The sequence below is a fragment of the Silene latifolia genome, chromosome 11, assembly GCF_048544455.1.
Source record: "Silene latifolia isolate original U9 population chromosome 11, ASM4854445v1, whole genome shotgun sequence".
NCBI lineage: Eukaryota > Viridiplantae > Streptophyta > Magnoliopsida > Caryophyllales > Caryophyllaceae > Silene > Silene latifolia.
Window position 1 is genome coordinate 8315779 of NC_133536.1, and position 27856 is coordinate 8343634.

At 35.3% G+C, this 27856-nt stretch overlaps 1 protein-coding gene across 1 annotated transcript; it reads left to right on the forward strand.

The window, feature by feature from the left end:
• The first annotated feature begins 443 nt into the window (after window positions 1-443).
• Window positions 444-3151, forward strand: LOC141612835 (uncharacterized). The gene is made up of 4 exons (XM_074431584.1): window positions 444-1290; window positions 1527-1600; window positions 2712-2766; window positions 2989-3151. Exons 1-4 carry the CDS (start codon window positions 614-616, stop codon window positions 3149-3151), a joined length of 969 nt encoding a protein of 322 aa, XP_074287685.1. The 5' UTR covers window positions 444-613.
• Window positions 3152-27856: the final 24705 nt, after the last annotated feature.

Consider the following 27856-nt stretch of genomic DNA (forward strand, 5'->3'; position numbering starts at 1 on the left):
GGGTCTGGCACGACAGGGCCCGAGGAGCCCAATATCCGTGTTTGGGCCAGGCAAATTTTGGAGGAAGGCACGACGGGCTGACCCATCACGGCCCATTGCCTACTCTGGCCTCACATGCATTGAAATATGATCCACAAAAAGGTTGCCAAAATAGAAATAAATAAAAATTTAATGAACACCCCAAAATGGAAATAGATAACAATTAACCGGGATGGAGGGAGTAATAATTAAAATTTCGGTCCGGATCGAAATTAACTGGTACTAGAGCGGACCGAATCAAAAACCGATATATAAAAAAGTGTGGATCGAGGACCAAACCTAAATATGAATCCGGATCGGGTTCGATCAAGACCAAATGATCCAGTTTGGTCCATTTTTTTTTGGGGTCCGGACCTAAACTTACCCAGACTAAATTGTAACCGCACTTGTTTCAGCCGGGACAATTCCGAACCTACGATGGTATAACAACTTATACCCGTCCCCTTAACAGCCCCAACGGTGTTCATTAATTTGAACATCAATAAATTGACAACTCCACTCAAAATAATAAGGAAAAATAAAAAAGAGGAAAGAAGACGAAGGGTTTACAAAATTAACCCTAATTGGTGTATCAATGGAGGCGATTGCTGCTAACAAGGTGTTGTTCTTCAACTCTAACAGTTTTAAACGGTATCATCATCGTCATGATTATCGGCATAGGTTTGTATGCTATCTTCAATCAAAAGATAACCACCAATTCAAATTAGTTACATCCCAAGAAACCCATATTGTTAAACCGATTTTGAAGGCACCGAAACCGAAACCGAAACGGATACCCAAACTAGTTGAGCTAACAGTTCAGAGTTTATTTGTAACTGCAGTAGTAGGATCAGGGTGGATTTATAATGTAATCCTGCCAAAGAAATATAATTTGATGATAACTGACAGCACTGAATTTTCAAATTCTCAGTTTGACAGTGTTGTTGCTTCTGCGTACATATCAGGGGAGTTTGAGATTTTGATTGTTGTAATGTTATTTTTTACATTGAAATTAATTTTTATCCATGAAGATGAGTGCAAGAAAAATGGTAATCGTATGAGATTAGCTTTCAAAGTAGTTGGGGTGATTATTATATGTGTGTTTGTTGGTTGTTCGTTACGACTCGTGTCCCTTGCTCATGTAAGGGACACTTGGTTAAGTACTCGCGGCCATGGCCCTTGGCACCTCATCCTGGTTTTATTTTTTATCGTATTGAACATCACTAGTTTTGGAGCATGTGCTATCGAGGACATTCACCAAGTAGATGACAGGTATCAACTTACTTTATTTAAGTTTAAAAGAACAGGGCTTTTATATATCTCTTTTGACTTCTTGAGCCCTATCTTTTCTCTGCCTAAGCTTTCGCCTTTTGAGCTTAGTAGAAGTGAGTTAAAAATGACATTGATCAGGAAAGTCAACTGCGAACAATAAATGGGGCACTCTTTATCCTTATAATTTACGGTATGCCTGCTTAAAGCTAACTTTTAGCACTCTTTATCCGTTTCAGGTCCCACAAGCGGTCTAGGAGGCCGCTTGTGAAGTCTAGGAGAAGAAGAATAATAGTGCTGAATAAACATCTTGGTGAGTTTATCATCTAACAAGACTTTTCATTATGTACAACGTACCTAGGCTTTGTCTTTGTGGCAACGAAGATTTGTAGTGACTAGTCTGGAGGAATTAGTTCAACATCCATGTGTGTTCCTGTAAACAGTGATTGTTTCCTGTGGAAAGTAGTTAGGCCTAAACAGGTCATTCAAGTCGGATAATATTATTTTTAATTGTTTGGATGAGTTATTACAAGGTCAGTTCCCAGTTCACGATTTTATTATTTTGGTCGCTGTTATTGCTTGACGTAAATTAATTATTTAAGATAATAGTGATATTATTGTTATTTGAGTCCCACTTCAAAAGATTCAAGGGGTATATTAAATGGCTTCGTGGAAAATTTTAGTTAATACTATAAGAATATTAGGATTATTGAGCTCGTTGTGTTAGTTTAGAGATTGATAGCTTATATATGAGATTTAGGGTGTGTTTGGATAGGAAAAAAAGGAGGGGAATGGAGGGGAGGGGGAAAGAGGGAAGGTAAAGGAAGGGAAGTGAAGGAAGAATGGAGGAGGTGATTTTCCCTCCAAATTTTCCCTATGTTGGTAGGGAAATAATTTGCCTTGTAGGAGGGATCAATTTTCCCTCCCTTCCAAATCCTTCTATCTTTATTTTGCTAATCAAACAATAAATTTCTCATCCTCCAATTCCAATTCCAATTCCCTCCCCTCCTTTTCACTCAATCCAAACACACCCTTAATGAATGATTTAATAATGACATGATGTGTACATTGGTAAAGTCATTAGGACAATTCAATAACTTAATCATGCAAAAGTTGCCGGATAAGAAGAAAAAAACTGGGAAGAACAAAGATATGTTATCCAACAGAGAATGTGAAAAACAAACAAATTGAGAGTGAACACTATTTTTTTCTAAAACGGTACTAAGTAGTTGTTGATAAATCAATCATCAAAAATTTACATTGTTCTCTCTATGTACAGTTGAAAAAATCAATGGTCAAAATTGACTTATTTGATTGTGAAAGTCAATAGCGAACAATAAGTTGGGAATGAGTGGTGTGTGCAAATGCCTTGCTTATAATTTACGGTTGCTTAAAGCTATTTAAGTACTCTTTTTCCATTTCAGGTCGCGTAAGCGGTCAAGGAGGTCACATTAGAAGTCTAGCAGAAGATAGATCTTGGTAAGTTTATCATCTAACCAGACTTTTCACTAGTTTATCGTAAGCGGTGAGGATTTTTCGAGGGAGGATTGGTAATTTACAGAATGTATCTTTTTACTGAAGAAGGTGGGGACTTGGCGTTTGAGTCTTTACTATAGCCATTAATACTGCATTTTACAAATATCACTAGCAAAAGCGCATTTCAATGCTGGATTTTTATCTTATACAGTTCTGAATGTGTAGTCGTGTAGAGATGACTTGCACTTTGGATGCACATGTGATCATATTATTACTGATGATTGATTCTCTATCACTAGACGAAACTGATGGTTCTTTGGCATCATGTACTGGAGAAGCTTATGATTTGGGGTTCAGGGATGCTATTCCTATTTCTGCCCTAGTCTAGATTAGCTAGGGCAGATCTTTAAACTACTCTACGTCCAATGCTAGAGATTTATTTGCTTTAGATAACTAACTCGATTGTGATAACCTTGACCTTTTTGGTGTATATATAATATATTTATTAGACTCGTGATAGTGTGGAACTTGTAGTTTATCTGGTTTTCTGAAATTTTGGCGTGGTCTTGCTTTTTATTACGGAGTATGATGTACTCGTTCCGTCCCATTCATAATTATCTATCCAGTGGGAATTTTCGTATATGGGCCTGGCCCACTCTTGTTTTTGTCCTAAATGTTCTTATGAAAGCTGAACTTGGGGGACTTATAAAAGTTTTTAGGGTTTTTCCCATCTGTACCCCCGTGGTTTTCACTTTTCCCAATTGTACCCTCGCGTATCAGAGATTACTAATTGTACCCTTAAACTTAATTAATGACTCCCATCCGTGACTAAACTTGGCTACTCCGTTTGTTTTGGCCGTTAAGTGCTACCATGGCACGCCTTATGCCAACATGGCTGCTTACATGGCATTATATCGACGGTTTTTCTAATTTATCGTCTCACTGACGTTTCATCGACTTTTAATTATTTGCAATGACCAAACTACCCTTATTATGTTCAGATTCCGAATAAAAATCGATCGAATTAAATCCAGAAAATTCCGCCCAAATCCTCTTCAAACCACCCTCTAACTCAGTCTTATTCAAACTCAGAAACCCGACTTCACATTGTTATTGAGCCCAAATCCTTAATCGCAGCATCCAGCACCCCAATAGCTTCACACAATAAATAACATGGATTTGGGGGTTAGGGTTTCAAGGGTACCTGAGAAAGACGCAAAAATGAGCGAATGATATCGTCCTAATTTAGGACGGTTTAGCCACGTCCTATTACCTTATTCCGACTCATTTTGTGTGCTTAGTTGTCTAATAAGCTCATTTAATTACTAATTTAAAATAATTAGTCGTATTAGTTTATAATTAATAATTAATTGTATTTATGTATAATATTAGTATTATTATTATTATATTAATTTAATGTGCAGGTAAGACGGGAAAGTGAGGCGGAAGAGCAAGACGGGATTATGAGAAGAAATGGCGGAGGTGAAAATAGGCCAAATCATGGAAAAATAAACTAAGTAATGGAGCAGCTGCTAATTTCAGACGGTCTTTGCTGAGCTTTTACTACCACCTTCGGCCACCACTCACCACCACTCACCACCCTCCGCTTCCAACATCACATCCCAACCATCCACGACGACCATGGACCACCGCAACAGCCACCACGAACCCTTCTTCCACTCCCGTCCGTAAACAATACAAACAACAACCATCTCATGCACCCATCTTTCAACCACCCACAACAGCCACCTTCAGCCACCGTGGACCTCACCTACGACCACCTACGGACCCACGGAGGCTGACAAAGGTGGGGGCAGCAGAGCAAGGTAGGAGGCGGTTTGGGTTGAGGAATAGGATAGAGTGAAGAGGTTGGTGAGTGTGAATAAGGCGGGACATTACAAATAATTAAAAGTCGATAAAGCGTGAGTGAGACGATAAATAAGAAAAACCGTCAATATAATGAAATTAAGGGTATGACTAGTGAATGGTAGAAGAGGTTTTAGTAATGCCATGTTGGCAACCAAGTCATGCCTTGTTGGTGCATTAAGCGTGCCATGTTGGCAATTAACGACAACATTTGACGGAAAATTGAAGATTAGCCACCGTTGGGAATCATTAGGTAAGCTTAGGGGTACAATTAGTAATCTCTGATATGCGAGGGTACAGTTGGGAAAAGTGAAAACCACGGGGTATAGATGGGAAAATCCCAAGCTTTTACAAATTGTTTAATAAGACAGTTTTATACCATACGACCAATTCATTAACTAATAATAGCTTTTTAGAAAAATAGGCCCAATTAAAACTAAATCCAAATTATATTCAAGTACTTCTTCCAACTCACCTTCTCCACTATTTGCTACTTCCATAAAACCACAACTCTTTGAATCACCCCACCCCAACGTCAAGCCAGCCCTCCAAACAACCGTCTGGCTCGCCATGGATGTTGATAACATTCCGCGTACCCCTTTCCCATAGGTATTCATCTCAAGGTAATGTATTTTTAACTTAAAATACCAAGTTATCAAACTAAAAGTATTAAAACTCTTGAAATATTAAATTATCAAACTAAATTTACTAGTCTTTAAACTAAAAACCATAGTTTACAAATATAAAGCAAAATGAAAAATCTTATGATGTTTGCAAATTAAAAATGCGACTTTTTAAATTCAGACTATTAATTATCAAGCTAAAACTTTTGGGCAGTTATAGAAAACTTGATTTATGATATAACAAGGTATGAAACTATGAATTTAGATTTAGGGTTTTTTTGTCAAACATAGCCTTTAGAAAAATGTTTTTTCCAAACACCACGTTTAAAAAAAAGTTTATAAAACACAACCTTTAATAATTTTGTTGTTGTCAAACACGACTTTTTGGCGGAATGACTTAACATTTTGCAATGGGGTAAATTTCAATCGATGTTTGTGATAACAAACGATGTCGGTTTGAGGTGTTCTTGGACTCATTGGAAAGGTGGAAATATAAGCTTTCCATGGGTTATGAACACGATGGTCAAAGGTGGCCTTATGTGGGGTCTATTTCGGTGTAAAGTAAGGCTAGTCGGAGAGATTATCGGGTAGTCGGGGATTTTTATTGGGTCTTTTAATGAGGTTATGATGCTTTGTTTTGTTTGAAATTTTGTTTGTAGATAGCGGGGAGTGCAAGGTAGGTCTTAGTTGTGTTGTTTGTGGTGGTTGTTGGTTGCAAGTGGTGGTTCGAGAGGAGTTAAATTGGAGGTAAAAAAACAATCAAGAGAATGTCAAAGTAGAATTTTTTTTGTGGGTAAGTTCACTCATCTCAAACCACCACTTACAACCAACAACCACCAAAAGCAACACAACTAAAACCTACTTTACACTCCCTTCTATTTATACACCAAATTTCAGCCAAATAAAACACCGTAACCCCATTTAAAGACCCACGAAAAACCCTAGGACCATTCGCTTTAGAACTAGCCTTTCCAACCACCTTACTTTACACATCAATAGACCCCATATAAGGCCACCTTTGACCATGTATTGATAACCCCTGAAAAGTTTGTATTTCCACCTTTCCAACGAGTCCAAGAACACCTCAAACCGACATCGTTTGTTATCTCAAACATCGACTTAAAGTTACCACATTGCAAACCGTTAAGGCTTTCGGCCAAAAAGTCGTGTTTGACAACAACAAAATTATTAAAGGTGGTGTTTGGAAAAAAACTTTTTATTAAAGGTTGTGTTTGACAAAAACCCTTATATTTATCGTATACTATTATCAAATTTAAACTCAAAGTTCTTAATTTTAAAACATAAAAATCTTCAAGTTAAAACAATTAAACTTAAAAGTCGAGATTTTGAACTTAAAAATTGTGCTTTTAAATAAATTTCTAAACCTGATTGCTCGATTGGTGATGATTGGAATCAGCGTGTTTGTCGCTTGCCGACCTTCATTTGAATCGGGCCTGCTGTTTTGGGTTCGGTCGGATCATGTCGAGTCAAATGATGAATCGGGCCTTGTCGTGTTTGGGTCGAGTCATTAACTAGTCTAGTTATTTTATTGCATTACTTAAATTTTAATTATTAAATCCAGGTTTTCGACCATTATTTGGTTTAGTTACTAAATCAAACCTATCAAACTAAACACTAAGGCTAAATTTTTTTGAAATTAATTTTGCTTATAACTGAACTATAGGAGAAAATTGAACTTAAATAAATGAAGTGAACTTATTAGAGCTTAACTAAACTTATAAGAGCTTAACTTTTATGACTAAACGTATATGATTTTAACTTTTCTAAACTGAATGGACCTAACATTATTATTTTAAACTGACATAACTTTATTATTAGTTTTATTATATTCAATAAGATCTCTGAACACACCTTTTATAATTATGACATATCAAGTCAGGTTAGGTTGGGTATTCCGGCTTGAATCATTTGATCAACTTTAGTAAGTTAAGATGGAAGTGGGCACGCAGGTCTATTTTGGCACGACACAACATGAGACGCCTTGGACTATGCCTGTCCGCCATTTCCACACCGACACGACATGCATAATGTTAATGCTCACCTTTTGGTCACTAGGCTGTGCCATTTTCTTCACCGGGCACGATGAGTCAGCTTGTCCTTCACGTTTCTCAACCTATCTACCCAATGGAATTTTCGTGTATATGGGCCTGGGCCACTCTTGTTTTTGTCCTGAATATTCTTATGAAAGCTGAACGTAGCGACCCTAAAATAAATAAGCCCATATGTTCATCTCGCTAAAAGAGTAGTCCGTACAAACAATCAATCAATCAATCAATCAATATATATATATATAAAAGAGGCTTTTTTCAGGCAATTCTAGAGTCTCCAACTATTCTAAAACACCTAAATAATTTTAAATTAAATTAATATTATTAAAATTAAATATTAAAATTATTTTAAAAGTTAAAAATAAATCTTAAAAGATAGAGAACTTTATCAAAATACTTTCGAGCTATATAGATAGATAAATTATTAAATTAATTAGATAGAATTTAAGTTAGATCCCACATCTATATGTAACCCTTCTTATATAAAGCAGCCAACTTCTTATTCTCTTGATTTGCATATTTTAGATCTTCCATATTTTTTGTTTTATGGAGAGTAATGATTGTTTATTCCGTTATTTAATTGCTTGACATGCATAATTTATTTAGCAATCTAATATACATATTCTACTTCTTTAATGTTATTAATTTAGTGAATTTTGTACGTCTGATTGCAGGAAAAATTGAATTGATGCCCATGTTAATATACTCAGCTATTAAGGTTTGTTCTCCTATTTATGATTATCAGACCTTTTTCTTTTGTCCAAATAGTTGTTTCTCAAAAATTATAGCTTATTACACGATAAGACGGTCTATTTTTATAAAAAAAAAAATGATTCATTTAATACTAATAAATGAGTTTTCAGCAATGAGATCGTCTAACCGGGTGAGACCGTCTCACACTAAAACTATTGTTGTTTTTCAAGATTGACTAATTGTGTACTTATTTTTGATACATTCAGTTTTTATTATTACGTTGGATGGAAGGAGTAATGCTCGATATGATAATGCACAGTAAAAAAAAGGAATTATGTTAAATTACGGGTTTGGCCATGATCGTGAGAATTATTTGAGATATACGAGAAGTCGAAAAAAAACAGATTATTACAATCTTAATACAAGAAGGAACGTTTTTTTGCTTTTGGGTGGATATTTTAGTAACACTTTCTCTAATTCTTCATGAATATTTTGTAATGATCAAGTTTAGATATACGTGTAGTAGGATTCTAAAACTAATTTATTATCTTTAATAAAACCAAATTGATGTTGCCGGCTCGCCGCTAAAACATAAATGGAAATTAAAAGGGAACTTTTAATCAATAGTTGGAGTGATTCATTCTTGATTGTTAATGCAGGATAAGTGGGATATTGAGAGCAAATTACGAAGTGGCTAATTCAGATTTTGTGTTAATACTATAAAGCAATATTAAATTCACACAAATGTCCACTAACACAACTCTAGAATTTTATTATCTACTATACATTCATCTATGTGATCAGCGCAATGATAGAGTTTTGTATTTGTAGAATCAAAATAAGAAGCGGACACATGCGACGGATATGATTTTAGATGATATTATATGAATTTTAGAAGATATTTTTAAAATCTCACTAAAAAAATCTTCGCGCTACATAAAAATCAAATTACATATACTCATGTTTTAGACTAAATTTCATATACTCGAGTTTACTTTCTTCTGCTTATAATTAACTTGAGTCTTCATGAGATTAAAGTAAATAATACGGAAGTTTGTATATTTAAGCCTAAGATCATGTAAGGTGGGCAATTGCTAAAAATAAAAGAGCCATGGTAGAATATAACTCCAATACTCCATATAGACCGATATAAATTATACACATTCTAAAATCTTGCTCTATGAAATGTTACACACTCTTTTCGTCTTGGTGCTCCAATGTACAACAACAAGAGAGAAGTTATATTTTAAGACTTTCATGATGCACTATTTTGAATGACTTTATTCTAAACTAATAATTGTAATTTATAAATTATGTTAAAACACAAAATTTCATTAAAGACGGACACTATCCGTCACAAGTAAGACCAACTGTAACAAGGTACAGAGTTTGTATTTCTATTTATGGTTGACCATTTGTTCTTTCGCCATTTACGCACAAGTACATGCCAAATAGGTTTATTAAGGAGACGAAGTATTAAAAACCTTACAAATGAAAAAGATAGAAGCATGCCATAGCAGAGTTGGATTCGAGAATAACGGGGTTCACAATTATGAAAATAAGAGTGAAAAAAGGCTTCGTAGAGGCTAAAACTCGGGTCCTCGGGCACTTTTAAAAGTGGCCCAATTACAAGCATAATGTAATTAAGTTTAGTATAAACGGTGAGGCGAGAAGGAATTATATCTAAGCTCTTATAAGTTTAGTTCAGATTTTATATGTTCACTTATGAATAGTTAAGCTCAATTAATATCCACTTTTCTAAACCAAGTGGTGTTAGTCCAGTGGTAGCCGGGTTAAACTTTGAAGCTTGCAGAAATGCAGGAGTTGAGAGGTCTCGGGTTCGACTACCAGCTGGGGCAATGATCACTTGGCCACTGCAGCCCCCGAAAGGGGTGGCTTACATGGTCCATGTGGTGGTGCGGGAATGCATGGGCCCGGGGGGATTCAACCCCCTCGTCATCAAAAAAAAAAATACCCATTTTTCTATAAGCTCATATATGTCCAGTTCAGTTTTTATAAGTTTAGTTTAGAAAAATTCAGCTCCTATAGGTTTAGTTCGGCTTTTATATATTCAGTTCAGAAAAGGTAAAACCCTTATAAATTCAGTTCACTTCAGTAAAATTCAGTTCAGAAAAGGTAAACCCCTATAAGTTCAGATCAGTTTAGTAAAATTAATCATAAGATATTACAAATTAGCCCGGGCATCGCCCGGATATTCTAAAACACCTATTCTAAAACACCTATTAATCAGGCAATTCTAGAGTCTCCAACTATTCTAAAACACCTAATAATTTTAAATTAAATTAATAAATTAATATTATTAAAACTAAATCTTAAAATTATTTTAAAAGTTAAAAATAAATCTTAAAAGATAGAGAATTTGATAAGATGTCATATTTTAGTGAGATAGAATACAACATTAACTTAAATTGGCTATATGCGCAAGACTAAGGAGTCATATTTATAATTGTGAACACGTTTAAAATGGTAAAAAAAGTTCCACAACAATTAAAGGAGAAACAAATTTGAAACTCGTGCAACACACGGGCACAAAATCTAGTTTGTCTATATATTTGAACAGTCTCCTCCCTCCATTCCCCTGTTTAGAAAACAAAAACCTTCAAAAACCATAAAAATGGCATCCATGGCAACTTGTTTCACCATCAAACCAACGTTGCTACTCAACTTTAACATTACCCGCACTCGCAAGTCCCAATCCAACTCTATTGATTCAAACTCCAAACCCAACTCCAAAATGTAACTAATTTTATACCCGTGCGGCCGTGCACAAAATGCACGGTGATATTTACACTTGATATATGCTACTAATGCAAGGAACGGATAATAATAAATTGTTAAATACGGATTGTGTAAATATTACTGTAAAAAGAAAGAATTGTTATAATTAAAAAATGTTTACAATACGATTCGAGAAATACAAATATATGAATAACGAAAAAAAAGACTAACATTATAAATATTAGAAATGTCATGACAAAGTACATTAGTTGTGGTATTAGAAGTACGTTTATTACAAACATAAATTAAAATTTCCAAACTTCGTTTTCTTGTGACTAGGGATGGCAGTGGGTGGGATATAGATGGGGTGAAGCCATATCTGTATCCATATTCATTTAATTTATGGTCATTCATATCACATTCTTATCTATTTAAAATATTTTCATCCATCCATATCCATATCCACCGGGTGTAGCGGGCACCCGTTGAATATTTTCACGCTTATAAAATTTAATGACCATATAGCGTAAAAAAAATTAAGACGATGAAATTAAAAAGCGTACATCACCAAATAAATCATCTTACATATTTGATTATAGTGGAATAAGCCTAGCTCACATATCTGTTAGCGTAAGTTAGCCTCAGGCCCCTTGAAATAAGATTAATTCATATAGGTAATGTAAAACAATCAATCAATCAATCAATACATATATATAAAGCAGAAACTTTTCGAGCGATATTAGAGAGTCCAACTTTTTCAGAAATCCTAACAAGAGTAGATTTCAAAAAAAGTTAAATAAATAAAATTATCCTAATAAAAGTAAATTTCTTATTATTTAAATTTTTTTTAATAAAATTATCCTAATATAAGTAGACCAAATATATTTTAATAAAATTATACCTAGAAATTCGTAATAGTTCAAGTTATCGTATTTATTTTCCCCCACTTATGGTCTCATACATTTTTAGTTTGTATTCTCGCATCAAAATTCAAGAAGCTGGCGGATAAAAGATGGATTTATTTTATTAAAGTGTTATGTTAAGATGATGTAGTGTATCTTATGTAGTTATACGAAGTATAAATTATGATTTCATCAAAATGTAATCACTAAATAATCATTGGAATGTGTGTATAGAAATCATAAACAACTCAGAGCTTTTGTGTAACAATGGAATAACTCATAGTGTTTTTTTTTTTGGTACTAACAGTGTTATTCATATGATGAATTAATGATCGGTTCTAGACTCACGCATTAGTAGTATCGCCTAATTTCATCTACTACAAAATTTCATATATACCGCCTGCATATATCCAAGTAATCTAACCTTACGAAATAGTGGGTGCTACATACTCAAAATACACTATGTAACTAATTATATGGTATATTAATGTCATACACGCTACTCATATACTATATCTCAGATTTCATTATAAATATTAACTAAAACCTAAAAAACGAGCTTAAATGATAACTAAAAATTCGGAACCGATCAGTTAACCGATTAAATAAAAACTGCTTTTTAAACTAACCGAAAGGAAAATCTATTACAATTGTCCAATTATATCTCTTTTGTCTTGGATGCAGCGAATATAAATAAAGTTTCAGACTCAAATTGAATTTCAAATCATGTCAACCATGGGTGTTAGCTAGCCATGGGTAAATAAAATATCAGAAATATTTGAAAACTATAGAATAAGCGAGAATATAACATTTATATGGAACGAACTATTTTAAGATCTACACAAGTTGATATATGATTTTGAAAATTTTACTTGTGACAACTAAGGGCATGTAATTTTTCGAGAAAAAAGATTATACATCGTATGTATTACATCAGACTTCATATATATTTGAGTTTTTGTGTATTTTTTTCGAGCTCTATAAAGTTTAAGAGTTACATGTTAGTTTTTTGACGTCAAAACTCAAATTTTTCCAAGCCTATATGTAATGTTTTTGAGTTATATTGTAATTTTTTTAGTTTTATGTTGAAAAGAATGAACTCAAAAAATTTCTAATAAAACTCATAATTTTTAAATTAATCAGATGTATAATCCACTTACTGTAATTTTTCTAATTAATATGAGTATGAGCCTACATTCATCATGTCCTCTCGCCCGTATGACATCCTTACTTTTAGGAGTCGTTTTTTTCCTATTATTCGAGACTTGGTAGAGTATTTTAGTCCCGTTAGACTTTGGGAGCAAAATTCATTATCTTTTAGAAATTTCAAACTATATGTACGTCATCCTCTTCGCAATGATCCTATGTATTGATTTTGCAGAGTCGTCAATACATTAGTTTGACCATGATTTTTGACATATTAATGGTCAAAGTTATAAACGACGTTTGACCCTTGAGAAGCAATGGGAAAGATGTTTATTAAGAAGGGAAGGGAGTATACATGATGAATTTTTTTAACATAAACTCATAATGGTATGTTCTACCAAGTGTGGTATGTCGATAATGTTGCTGAGGAACATTAACTCTATAAGAGGGCTATCTAAAGAGACATTGTCTTATTATCAATCGCCTTGAGAATTTCGAAATAAAAAGGAAGATAATTACGGGTTCCAAAGTTGGCAAAAGGTACTGAATCGAACATAGGAATGACTTTCTCGGATACAAAGACAATATACATTGAGGCTATGCTACGCTAGACAATAAATAAGAGTCAGGGACAATCACTTAATCATTTTGGCGAGCTGCACCATGTTTACAGAGAGAGCGTTTTTTTTATTGAATTAAAAATCAGTTGTGCCTGCGACAATGAAAAGGCAAAGTACATATTATAACTAAATCACTGTTATAAGTACTATTGAATGTCAAATTTTTACGGTAAAAGCACTAATAATTCATCAATCAAGTATACCAACCATTAATTTTTTTCCATCAATAATTCAACATAGTTGGACTTCTTTGTTAACTTAAAAATATATTTTTACAGATAATCCTAATACGAGCCTCGTGCATCGCACGGGCTTTGCAACTAGTTAGATAATAAGTGAAAAACATTGACAAGTCACAAGCCTATAGTTAAACTCAGGCCAACGAAGTTTATATTTTATAACCATGTCTTAATTTTCAACTTCTAGCTCACGTATTAGTTAACATATTATTTTGAAGTACATATCAAAATTATTTTTAGTATTTTTAAAAACTTATTATTAATTTTTCATAAAAATTAATTTAGGATATCCACCGGGTGATTAAGCGGGTGATAGACTATAATCCATATCCCACCCTAAATTTACCCATATCCATATCCCACCCTAAATTTAAAAACAAATCGTCATCCATATCTCACCCATTTAATTTCGGGTGGATGGATATCCACAGGGTCAGAGTGGATGGATAATAATGGCGATCAACACCAAGGTAAATAAACTTAATTTCACCCTTGTTTTAATGACATGCGATTTGATTAGTGTATGTAATTTGTCCCAAATAATGTTAATTTACTTAAAACTATACTGATTAAGTGGTTGGAATAACCTAATGTTAATCCCATAATTTTCGGTTAATTTTTATGACATGCAACAATTTGATTAGTGTCCTTAATTTTCACAATGTAAATTTGCATGAAATATTTTTGCATAAAACGACTTCTCAATCTAATTGATATTTTTTTTATTGTAATTAACATTACGAGGTTAATTAAGTCCATTTAATTTAATTCTCATATTAATTCTTTGTAAACTTATATTCCCTCATATTCTTAATAACCCTCCCATTTCATGGAGGGCACGGGAATTAAGGGAAGAGAGTATTATATGGTAAAGTATTGTAGTGGGGTAGGAGATTGGAGAGAGGGAAGGTATTGTGTGATTAAAATAAGTATTGTTGTGGGGTAAGGTGATTAAAATAAGTATTGTTGTGGGGTAAGATGATTAAAATAAGATAAAGTATGAGTATTATGGGGTATTGTTGTGGGGTGGGGTGATTAAAATAAGTATAAAAATTTGTCAAATAAGGAAATAGGGAGAGTATTGTGAATAGACGAAAAAAGAAATAGGGAGAGTTATTTAAAAAAAGTATAGATATTTTTTTATATACGTTAAAATCTTTCCATATGTAGTTTTTAACATATTTGACTGTATGAATTAGCTTTTAATTTTGCTAAATTCTGTATATTTCTCATTATGAATCATTATTATATAAAATCTGTTTTATTTGTTATTAAGACTTGTGTTTTTTGGTGTATAGGAATTTTATTTGTGTAGCTATCAGATCACAATGGAAATCATAACAAATGATTTACTTTTTGATTTTTTTTGTAATTATATTCAATTTGTAATTTTTGATCTTCTATAATATTGTATTAGTATTAGTCTCTTGTAATCATAATCCTTAAGAAATTATGATTTTTAATTGTTTACCAATTAAGATTAGGATTTTGTAATTTTTTGTATCAGAAATATGTATTGATTAAACCATTTGTATAAATTATGTTCGGGAATTTAGTATGGTGTTGTCACTAAATGTATATTGTATAATATATGATTTTTAATAGGTTTTATTATGGACGTGCTCTGCTCAATTAAATGATTTTCCATAGAGCTTAATTAAATCCAACAAAGATTGTGTGATTCCATTCCAAAAAAAAAAAAAGTTTTCTCACTCCTAAAAAATAGGAACCAATAGTAGAAGCCTCTAAATAACCTAACTTTTATACTATGCAGATTGCAAGAATTTCCTCTTCTAAAAGCTATACAAGAATACAAAAAGCAACTCCAAAATTCACTTTCAACCTTCTCACTAACACCACCTAACTCATGCTTCTTCTGGAAAAGTATGCCCTTCCAATCCAAGTAGTTTGTGTGTTTGCTTTGCCTATCGCCATTGCTAAGTTCATTCTAAAAAAATCGGGAAAACTCGTATCTTTCAAGCTTGCTCCACCCCTTGTTGAAGCATTGAAAGAATTGTTGCCAAAGTCTCTTAAGCCTTTTCTCACCATTATCAACAGGGGCGAAGCCAGGATTTTTAATTTGGGCTAGCGAAAACTTCGAAACTTTTTTGGGCCGTATAAATATCAATACATCGGTTAACTTACTTTTTTTTGAGAAAGACGATCGATTAACTTACTTATATAATATTTTCAACGTATTTTTACTTGTATGTTGTATTATTGGCCTTTAATTCAAAAGATTTGTATAACAGAGACGATGAAAATAAATATTGTAGTCTCTAATAGAATGCTCGGAAGATTCAATCATAATAAAATAGTTTGAAGAAAAAACATTTAAAAGGTAAATAAGAAAAAAAATATCTGAAGACACCTTTTTATTTACGATCTTTTTATTCCCGTAGTGCTACAATACTCTTAAAATAATAAATGCTTGGAAGATTCAATCATAATAAAATAGTTTGAAGAAAAAACATTTAAAAGGTAAATAAGAAAAAAAATATCTGAAGACACCTTTTTATTTACGATCTTTTTATTCCCGTAAATTATCAAGTCCATCGCCGATGTTCTTGACAAAATATTGGAGGTGAAGGAGGATAATGATGGAAAAGATGATGATAATGAAAAGAAGGGGGATAATGTTAAAAATGATGATGATGATGATGAAAAGAAGGAGTAAGGTGAAAGTTAGAGGAAACCATGGGGAATTAAGAAAAATGAAGAGGGTTAACAAATATTTTTCACTGATAAATGAATTATGCCTCAAATCGATTTTTGTCAATAATAGTTAGGCTAACTAATTTCTTAATTAGGCCAGCTAAGTTAGTTATTATTTTTTTTTTTAGGTTCTTTATTAATTGGTGCATGGCTTGTAAGATCCCCATGGTAGTATTAATCCTTTGTATTAGGCATTAATAAATGATAATTATGGAAGTTAATGAATTTGGCTTTGTATTACGCACCACCACTAATTTTATATTTTTGTTATCATAAAAAAAGTGTCAAAAAAAATAATTAATTTTTGCATGAAATTATATTTTAGATTGTTAATCACATTCTAAAAACGTGAATTATGGACTGAAGATCGAATCTAAAGTTCTCGATCTTGGACCAAAACGAACTCGGATATCAGGTTATGAGTCTGTCCAAGTCAGTCGGGTATGGATTTTTCGACTTTTCGATACTTCGAAGATAAACATATGCGTAAATCCAAATTGGTCGTTATTTCGGAAGAGTTAGCTCGCATCTACGACAATGATCAGATAATTTTTCCCTTATAATGCTTTTGTTTATGTATTGGTAGAAGAGAAGGGCTTGTCTTGGGGATGACATCTACAACACTAATTCTTATTTTAAACCGCACTATCCATCTAAAAGATTAAGATGGGTCAATTTAACCCATTTTACAACAAAATGACCCGCGGTTGGAAACTAGTTGTAGACAATGCTGCTGATGTAACACCCCCATACTCCAAGTGCCTTACCAGGACCACTCAGGGATAAGGATACTACCATCTCGGTTGCCCGAGGCAATGAATATCATAAGACAATAAAGAAACATACTTTTAAAAGTAAATAAAGTTTAAAGTGATTACATAGCAAATCCAAACTGATAAAAAGAAATACAAGATTCTCAGACGGTCTACTGCTAGAACTATCAAAGCTATAAAACATCGTCTGACACAGCGGAAGACTTCTAACTGCCACGTGATGACTCATCCCAGCTATCCCATACGCGTCATATCATACCTGCTCAATAACTGCTCACCACCCCCGAATGGATCACCACAGTTTTTAAAACATTTAAACGGGGTCAGTACTAATCTCACAATTTATATAATCCAACAATAAGATAAACAGACAGCTTAACCGTCACACACACACAACCACACCAATCCCAACAATCTCAATCACCGACTGTCCACTGGACTACCGCCGATGGGGGACCGCAGCCGTACCCACCAAATCCCCGCTCCACATAGTGAGCGATAACCCTGTCCATTAATGTGCACATCCCCTTCCGTGGCGGGTTCCACGAAGGGCGAAACTAGGGCGTGAAGCCACTCCCGCAAGTGACTCCACTCAGCCGAGAATCATCTCGAGAACCAGAGACAACCAATCACAATCACAATCACAATCACAACCGTCACAATGCAACTACGATATTAAACAATCAATCTCAACACATCAACAATCATCCCATTATGGGACTAATACTGAGTAGGAAATCCCCGGTAAGCACACAATCGACGGTCTCTCATCTTTGAATCAAAAGGCTTCCTCTATGAACCCTTCCTCCTATCATACAACACATAAAGGCTACCAAATCACATACTACACATAAACCCCCAAATCTCTAAATTAGGGTTTAACCAAATCAAAGGAAATACAATAAAAAGGGTACATAGATCTTACCCTCGACGCAAGGAACTCAACGGTATAATCAACGACAAGAACTGACCGTCTGAACTCCGGTGATTGCTAATTATGCGATTAGGAAGATGAACTTGCTTGCTTTCTCTCTTAAACAGAAATTTAGGTTTTGTAAAAGTGATTTAGAATAATGACGACAAAGCTTATATACCTTAATCGCATAATTAACAAAACCCGAGAAAACTCCCCGTAAAACCGGCTACTCGATCGAGTACCCAAGGCTACTCGATCGAGTACCCCCTTACTCTATCGAGTACCTAAGGCTACTCGATAGAGTACCCCCTTACTCTATCGAGTACCTAAGGCTACTCGATAGAGTACCCCCTTATTCTATCGAGTACCTAAGGCTACTTGATAGAGTACCCCCTTACTCTATCGAGTACCTAAGGCTACTTGATAGAGTACCCTACAGGTCAGAAACTTTTCTAAAACGCAACTTACCCTTACTCGATAGAGTAAGGCCTACTCGATAGAGTACCCCAAGACTTATAAATACGGAGTATTACAGTCTTCCCTCCTTAAAAAGAACTTCGTCCCCGAAGTTCAACCCATACTCTAAAAACAACCATACTAACTCGACCAAGACACAACAACATAACTAAGAACTCAAAAACTCGACCAAACATAAAACATGAACTCTTAACACCCACTCCACCAACTATGTTTACTTCCTTAACATGACTCACGATATCGTATCCACCACATATATATCTCTCACGACACCAACTTCATACATAACCAACCACCATCCACTAACACTGCTAGCTCCATAATATCATCCACTATCAAATCCAAAATCAAGACACTTCTAGACATCAAACGGAATGTTACATTCTACCACCCTTAAAAGGAACTTCGTCCTCGAAGTTTACTCAGACTCATAACATCATCCTCCAACTGTCAACATTATATAAAATATTCTCATACTCCGAAGCATCACACTACTACAAGTACGGCCATGGCCTTTTATAAGTATTATCCACAAAACAAATCCCTCCTTTACGCTACGCTAACACTCTACTTCCAATTATATTACAAAATGCACCACCATGAAACTCTCTTTTATTGCATCCTACTCCTCTTAAGACAAATATTACGTCCTCGTAACTCCCTAATACTAAATCCTTAGCTATATTATCTCATTATCCTCATCACCACCACATGTCAAAGATAACCGCCTATAACCTCATTTCCATAACCACTCCTATTTCTCAAGGCTTTCTTACTTCAACAGTTCTCATACTTCAAATCACTCTGCACACCTCTAACCTATACCATAAGGCTCGTAGCAAAATCACCATACTAACTCTCCATTATTACTGCAAAACAACATACTTCTCTATGTAAAGCACCTATCACCCAAAGGCATAACTCACGATCCACGCTCGTTACGTACACTAACACTAGATCCTCAAGTTCTTTCCTTCATTACCGCAAAACTCATACATAACTTAATATGACACTAATTCCCCCAACACCCTACACTCACTGTCTCAACAAAGGATTATAAACCACCTGCATCTTTCAGGTCATTACCACACATGCTTTACGAATCACTTGTCATTACCATGTCCACTAAAGCCTTATCTAGAACAAGATCAAAAGTCATCAGAATAACTCCTAACAATCGTGTCCCATCAACAGAACATTTATATACCATGACAACAACGAAAACATATACAACTCTCTTTATATAAAACTCTACCCTCCTTCTCAAACTGAAACTTGTAAGAAACATCAGCAAACAAAACAACAGTCTATCTGTCCAAACTGAAACTCATAGGAAACAACAACAAATAAAACTACAATTTATGTATAACTGGTATGTACTTTCGAAAACTCGTATCATAATCATCCCGTCTACTCCACCACAACCGGTGACGGCATCACAACACCGTCACCATCTGCCGCACCACAGTGCGAAAATACCCGCATCACATCACGAAGTACCGTGCCCGGATCACCACCCGATGCACCACAACCACACCGATAGACATCACAACTTACACAAACCCATAAACACTGACCCAGCATAACTTCTCAGACAAGAAAAACTTACTCAAATCCACCTTATTAATTCACAACGCAAGATATTATATGGATAAACAGATAAGCACCTCCTGAACATCATCTCTACCATTTCACGGAATACGCATGTGTTATCAATACACATAAAATTATAACTAGCCATGCCAAATAAATCAAATTATTACCTTTTTAGCCTCATTCCATTATATTGTCGTACCCTACATATATCACAAACATTCATATAACCGCTTCTCGTGAGGTCAGAACCTCACACAAATATTTATATACATCTTAGACTCATAATCACATCCAACTAGTCAATCCTGATCACGTAAGTTACCACTCGATAAAGGTTACCTGTCGCCCAAGCTTAACTCATATGCCCTCATAACATATTTTCCCATTCGCATAACCATCACCTCATGCCATACCATTAATATTCAACCACTAGCGCTCGCCTCATATAACCACATCTTATACTCCCTTACAACCATACATATCAATCCGGCCTTTGTAAAATCAACCTCTCTAGGACTGCTGTCTTTCTTATCTATCATCACCCTTAACCACTAGTGACAACCCCACAATACTACCACTGCTCGTATATCAAACCTCTTACACTCATATCAAAACAACACGGTTTTTCTCCTATCTTTGGTTAACATCCCCAAATAAAGAACATAAAACCCATCAACAAAATTACCTCAACATTATTCCCAATTCTATCTTAATTGTATCGTCATCTAACTTTCCACCAAAAATCTCATATCGTGTAAATACTCCACCAACTCTTACTCCCTTAATTCCTCGAAACTCATTATTAATCATGTTGTCCTGAAGCTCCCATATAACCATTAACTAACATCTTCATGATAATATCACACATTTCGATGATTCCTTACCTTTATATCACATAACTCCGGTGAAAATTTTCCATAGCTTACTTTTTACTCTTCTTTTCTCTTCACATTCAACAATACCATTTAATAGCTCAACTCCTTATTACTTCTATCTAATTCTTTAGTGCTCCGGTTACCTTCTCATTCCGCCAAAGCTCAAATCCCATTATTTCATGTCGATATCATCTCACTCTTTCTTACCATGGATCTTCTCTTATTATGCTATCGCTCACACTTGTCACTAACCTATCCATAAAATCAACGCTCACTGTTTAAACATCTTCATCTCCCTTTTTACATTTCTAGAATCAAAATTCTTTTATACCGGTAATTGCCCAAGGAAATCACACATTAGTTTCGTCTCTCGATAACACAAATTTCCAAACTCAGTCACTATCTGCAAATCCACGTCGCGACATGTCTCCATTAAGTTCACTATATACCACTCTTCTCAATTCCTCTAAAACGACCTTTCATTACATATATTCTTACTCAACATTATTTCTAACCATCTCCCTCCATAATTCGTTATACATCTCAGGTTGCTACAATCCACATCCTTTCTTTCAATCTTTTCATTCTCACGTTCCTTAAACCTACATCATCCCTTGCCCACATTCACTTAAATTTTCATTACTCAACATACAATCATGTCACTCATCTCGTCTCACACAACATGCCCTCTGCCTCAATTAAGCCTTACCAATCTTCCTTTTCTTTTTCCTCCACCGATCACAACACATATAAATCATGTCCTCCCCACCGAACTCATACTCATCATAGGTGCCACTCACCACCCCATAAGATTGGGTAACTTACGTATCAAGACCAACTTACATGTAAAACAATGCATAAAGAAGTAAAATAACAATTTTGAATTAAACATAATATGCAACGAATGTCAAAAGATAAGCATATGACCCAAAACAGGGGTCACTAGATCGAGTACAGGCCACTCGATCGAGTAAGGGACTTACTCGATCGAGTAGGTGAAAATCAGAAGCACGTAAAACAAATCACCAGGGCTACTCGATCGAGTAACTAACGTACTCGATCGAGTGCCCCCTTACTCGATCGAGTACCAAGGATACTCGATCGAGTACCCCAATTCTCAGCACTGTCCAGTTTTCGTAAAACAGTCATAACTCACTCATTTCTTGGTCGTTTTGGGCGTGTGACCTATCGTTAGAATCGTAAAAGGACAAGCTATCACCTCCAATTGGAATCACATCAAAATCATTTATGCATCTCAAGTTATAACAGTTTAAAGACAACCTCTTTATCATCGAAAAACACAACTATTGATTTTTACTTCCCAAACGACTTAAACAACAATAAGGTAGACAAAACGACCCAGTACTCATAAAACCAGTATTGCTAATCTCATGTTACCATCTTCAAAAATCAAGCAACAACATCCATCATGCACATATATTATTTAACTCATTAGTCATGTACTAACCGCATGCTTTAAATTTTATAACTTTTCGTAACACAAAACACACCCATACATTACAAATCCTATTTCCATGTTGCTAATACAACAATATTACAAATCCACTTCATCACATAAACACTTTCATACTCAAGAAATTCATATTCTCATGAAATTGCCACTTCATCTTTTCCAATTAATTCATCTAGTTCAATCACATACTTCATCTAACAAGCGCATATGATACAATAGTAGACAATTGTATGAACTTTTTATATAAGTTTACGTAAACGAAATGATAAAGACAAATCTTATCACACCCCCTAATCACATGTTACTAGGATTGCCACATTATAAATCATTCATCCTGCAACATCATTATTCGTCACATATTATCATATATGAACTACCTCCTTTTTCTACCACATCATTCATCATTCTCACATACTTTTCCAACGATTCCAACCAACATGTAAACCAATTATCATGCAACATGCTTTCAACCAACCATATACAAAATCACATCGTCACCATCTTTCAATTCAGATCCCCCATCCTCCACATGCATGCATCCATCAATTCATACAAAGATACTACTACATAGATACACACAAAGACACAATAAGCACATAACGATCCCGACACATATCCCATGGTGACCGGTTCAAAATTGTAGGGCGAGTTCGCGACTTTAGGACGTCTCCCAAGTCTTTGCATTAGCTCCTACAACCTTTACCCCGGGTTCATTTTAATTGACTCCCTAGATTCATTAGATTCATTGGTTACAGGTTTCAGGATTGTCGCTCTGATACCATTTGTAACACCCTCATACTCCAAGTGCCTTACCAGGACCACTCAGGTATAAGGATACTACCATCTCGGTTGCCCGAGACAATGAATATCATAAGACAATAAAGAAACATACTTTTAAAAGTAAATAAAGTTTAAAGTGATTACATAGCAAATCCAAACTGATAAAAAGAAATACAAGATTCTCAGACGGTCTACTGCTAGAACTATCAAAGCTATAAAACATCGTTTGACACAGCGGAAGACTTCTAACTGCCACGTGATGACTCATCCGCCTATCCCATACGCGTCATATCATACCGCTCAATAATCGCTCACCACCCCGAATGGATCACCACAGTTTTTAAAACATTTAAACGGGTCAGTACTAATCACACAATTTATATAATCCAACAATAAGATAAACAGACAGCTTAACCGTCACACACACACAACCACACCAATCCCAACAATCTCAATCACCGACTGTCCACTGGACCAGCCCTGCCAGTGGGGGTCTGTAATACTCCGTATTTTTATATAATAAATTAAATGGATATTATTAAATATTATTTATTATACATTTTACATATTAATTAAGTCAGGTAATTGTTGAGTCGATAATTACATTAAGTTATCGTAAGTTAATTGAGACGGGTTTTATATTGAATTCGAAAGGTGAGCTAAACCAAAGTGAGTGGCCCATTAATCGTCCACCCAATTACCAATTAAACCCTAAAGCCCATTTAGCCCTAATTACCCTAAACTAAACCTAATTAACCTAATAATACCCTACCCTCTACCCGCCTCCCTCCTACCTCTTTTCTTCAGATCCCATCTCGGCTTTCACACAAAACGAGAGAGAGAGAGAGTGTCTGGGTTGATGACGGCGGAGCAGGGAAGGGGTAGGGATGTTTGGCGACGACCTAGGGTGGCCGTGGTGGCCGTTGTGGTGGCAGAAAGATGGTAAGAGCAACTCACTTTCTCTGTTTTCGTTTAATGTCGGGTTTTGGTGGGTTGTTTCGTGTCTTATAATGGCGTCTAGGGTAGTTGTTGGCAGGGTATTGGTAATGGGTGGTAAGGGGCGAGTGTATTGGTGGTGTTTAGGGTGGTTGTTGGTGGTGATAATGGCGGAAAAAGGCAGCAGCGACATGGGTGGTAGAAACGGGTTATTACACGGGTTTTCAGGGGAGTTTAGACAGGTGGGTTTTGGGTGGCACCACCGTGGACTAGGGGGAGGTCGAAACGGTGGTGCTGTGGTGTCTGTGTTCGTGGGTTGGCGGCGAGCTGAATGGTGGTGATAGAATAGTTATTGGTTGTTGGTTGTGGCGGTGGTCAGGGGAGAAAAGGAGGTGTTTGGGGATGCGCGGTGGTGAACCGGCCGGGTTAGCGACCCTGGTTCGACTCGCCGGCGGCGATCGACCAGGGTGGGGTTGGTTGTTGATGGGCTGGGTTGAAGTGGGGGACTGGTGCAGTGGTTGACACGGTGGTGAGGTGGTGTGTGGTGGTGCGTGAGTGCGTGTGAAGGGGGGTAGTGCGATGACGGGCTGTTTTTGGTTTAGAAGCGGGTTTTTCATAATGTAATCGCTGTATTCGTAATGAGTCGTATTCATAATTAATTAATTTAATTCCCGTGTCACTAAATAATTTATTTAATTAATTCCCGAGTGTATTAAAATAATTAAAGACGGGTTTGAGTCGGGATTGTTGAATTGTTCAATGTTTGAGTCGGATTCTTTTAATATTATAATTCATTTAATTATCATTTTAGTTATCCAATTTAATTCCCGAGTCGGTTAAATAATTCAAGTCAGGTCTTTGGGTCGGGTTGTTAAAAGAGAAAAGTTACTATATCGGGAAGGTTTCCATTTTAAGAAATTATACTTTAATAACTTCCTATTTTGGGAAGTGGGTCAAATATTAATCGGGTTATTTTAGTTAACAATTGGGCACAAGTTGGTGTCGGGATTATATTTCGGGAAAGCTTCTATTTTGGGAAATTACTATATTTAGTAGTTAGTAATTATAATTATTATAATTGTTTTAGGTGACGGATTCGTGAAGGATCGATAGTCAAATTCATTGCTTTACTTTCTGGACTGCTTAATTGGAATTGCTGGCACTTTGAGGTAGGGAAATACACTTGTCCTATTATCGTTATTGATCGAATTGTGTTGACTTGTTTCATGGTGGTTGAATTACGTTATCATTTATATTCGGGAAGGTGATTGATTGATTTGATCGTATTGAGTATGATATCTAACTGGCATGACTTTATGATTTATCAGTTCAGTGATTTATATACATATGGCATTGCATTAATTACTGTTGAGCATTTCATATGCATTGGAGTTGGAGGACGATGTGGTGGTGACGATGTTGAGATACGATGTGATGTTGTGATAAGGCCCAGGCGGGTTCTGCAGGACTTGCCCTGGTGTCCTCAGCTGCGAGCTGGCAGATCGGCTACGGTCGATATATATATAGTCTACCGGGGATCGGTATGGTTGGGTTGTCCGGGTTATGAGATATGAGAAATGAGATATGAGATACGAGTTGAGATGGAGATGGAGGTGACGGAGGATCATGCATATTATATTTTGTTGTTTAATTGTTTTCCCTACTCAGCTTCGCGGCTGACCCTGTGTATTCGTGTACGCCTGTGATGATCCAATTATTGGGGAGCAGATTGACAGGTATTTCAGAGACTGATAGGAGCCGGCCGGGAAGAGAGCTTGGATGACGGACTTAGTGCCTAGCCCACCTTAGTCTTACTAGTAGTTTTATCAGACTACATCTTTTGGTCATATTTTGGAGACTTTGTTTTAATTCTAGTTGTAATCTCACTATAAGCATTTAATAAAGTACTGTGTTTCTTTCCTTTGTTATCTACTGCCTCGGGTTTCCGAGATGGTAACACCGTCATTTATCTGAGGAGTCCTAGTTCAGGCCCTTAAATAAATGGGGGTGTTACAGGGACCGCAACCGTACCCACCAAATCCCCGCTCCACATAGTGAGCGATAACCCTGTCCATTAATGTGCACATCCCCTTCCGTGGCGGGTTCCACGAAGGGCGAAACTAGGGCGTGAAGTCACTCCCGCAAGTGACTACACTCAGCCGAGAATCATCTCGAGAACCAGAGACAACCAATCACAATCACAATCACAATCACAATCACAACCGTCACAATGCAACTACGATATTAAACAATCAATCTCAACACATCAACAATCATCCCATTATGGGACTAATACTGAGTAGGAAATCCTACCTGGTAAGCACACAATCAGACGGTCTCTACTGCTGAATCAAAAGGCTTTCTCTATGAACCCTTCCTCCTATCATACAACACATAAAGGCTACCAAATCACATACTACACATAAACCCCCAAATCTCTAAATTAGGGTTTAACCAAATCAAAGGAAATACAATAAAAAGGGTACATAGATCTTACCCTCGACGCAAGGAACTCAACGGTATAATCAACGACAAGAACTAACCGTCTGAACTCCGGTGATTGCTAATTATGCGATTAGGAAGATGAACTTGCTTGCTTTCTCTCTTAAACAGAAATTTAGGTTTTGTAAAAGTGATTTAGAATAATGACGACAAAGCTTATATACCTTAATCGCATAATTAACAAAACCCGAGAAAACTCCCCGTAAAATCGGCTACTCGATCGAGTACCCAAGGCTACTCGATCGAGTACCCCCTTACTCTATCGAGTACCTAAGGCTACTTGATAGAGTACCCCCTTACTCTATCGAGTACCTAAGGCTACTTGATAGAGTACCCCCTTACTCTATCGAGTACCTAAGGCTACTTGATAGAGTACCCTACAGGTCAGAAACTTTTCTAAAACGCAACTTACCCTTACTCGACAGAGTAAGGCCTACTCGATAGAGTACCCCAAGACTTATAAATACGGAGTATTACAGCTGACACGCGCAACTTAATTTTGTATACTAATACTAGTATGGATCCCGCGCATACATGCACGGTATTCATAGATCTTTTACTTACTTTATAATGTATTATTTAAGATTTAAAATTGACGTATTATTAATTTTTCATATTTTAATATGAGGATAAAAAATTGAAATGAAAAATTAATTAAAAGAATGAAGTAAATTCAGGAAATTTATATTTTAATGAAATTTTTCATCACAAAACTAATGATTTCAATTTATAAATTATCTCAAATAATTTTAAAGTTTTTTTTGTCAATAAATTAATAATATAAGTTCATAATTTTTTTATACGAACTAAATACTCGTACTTGGTAAAAAAAAATTATGCGAAACTAATAATATCAAATTTTTCGGTTTTTCATATACGAATTTTAGATTTATACCAGTTTTGTTTTATTTTTAAATTAAAAGATTATAATTTAATTAAAAAAATTTATAATGATTAAAGATTATATCTTAACTAAAAGATAATAATTTAATAAAAATAGAATTTTGTTTCCTTATTTAGCCAACTTCTTTTTGGAGAGAAAAATTATTGAAAAATTTTATTCTCTTTGCAGTAAATAATAAAGGTGAATGCAAGTTGAAAACATATTATCCTCTTTTTAAATCTCATAGAATTATTTATTGTATGAATTAA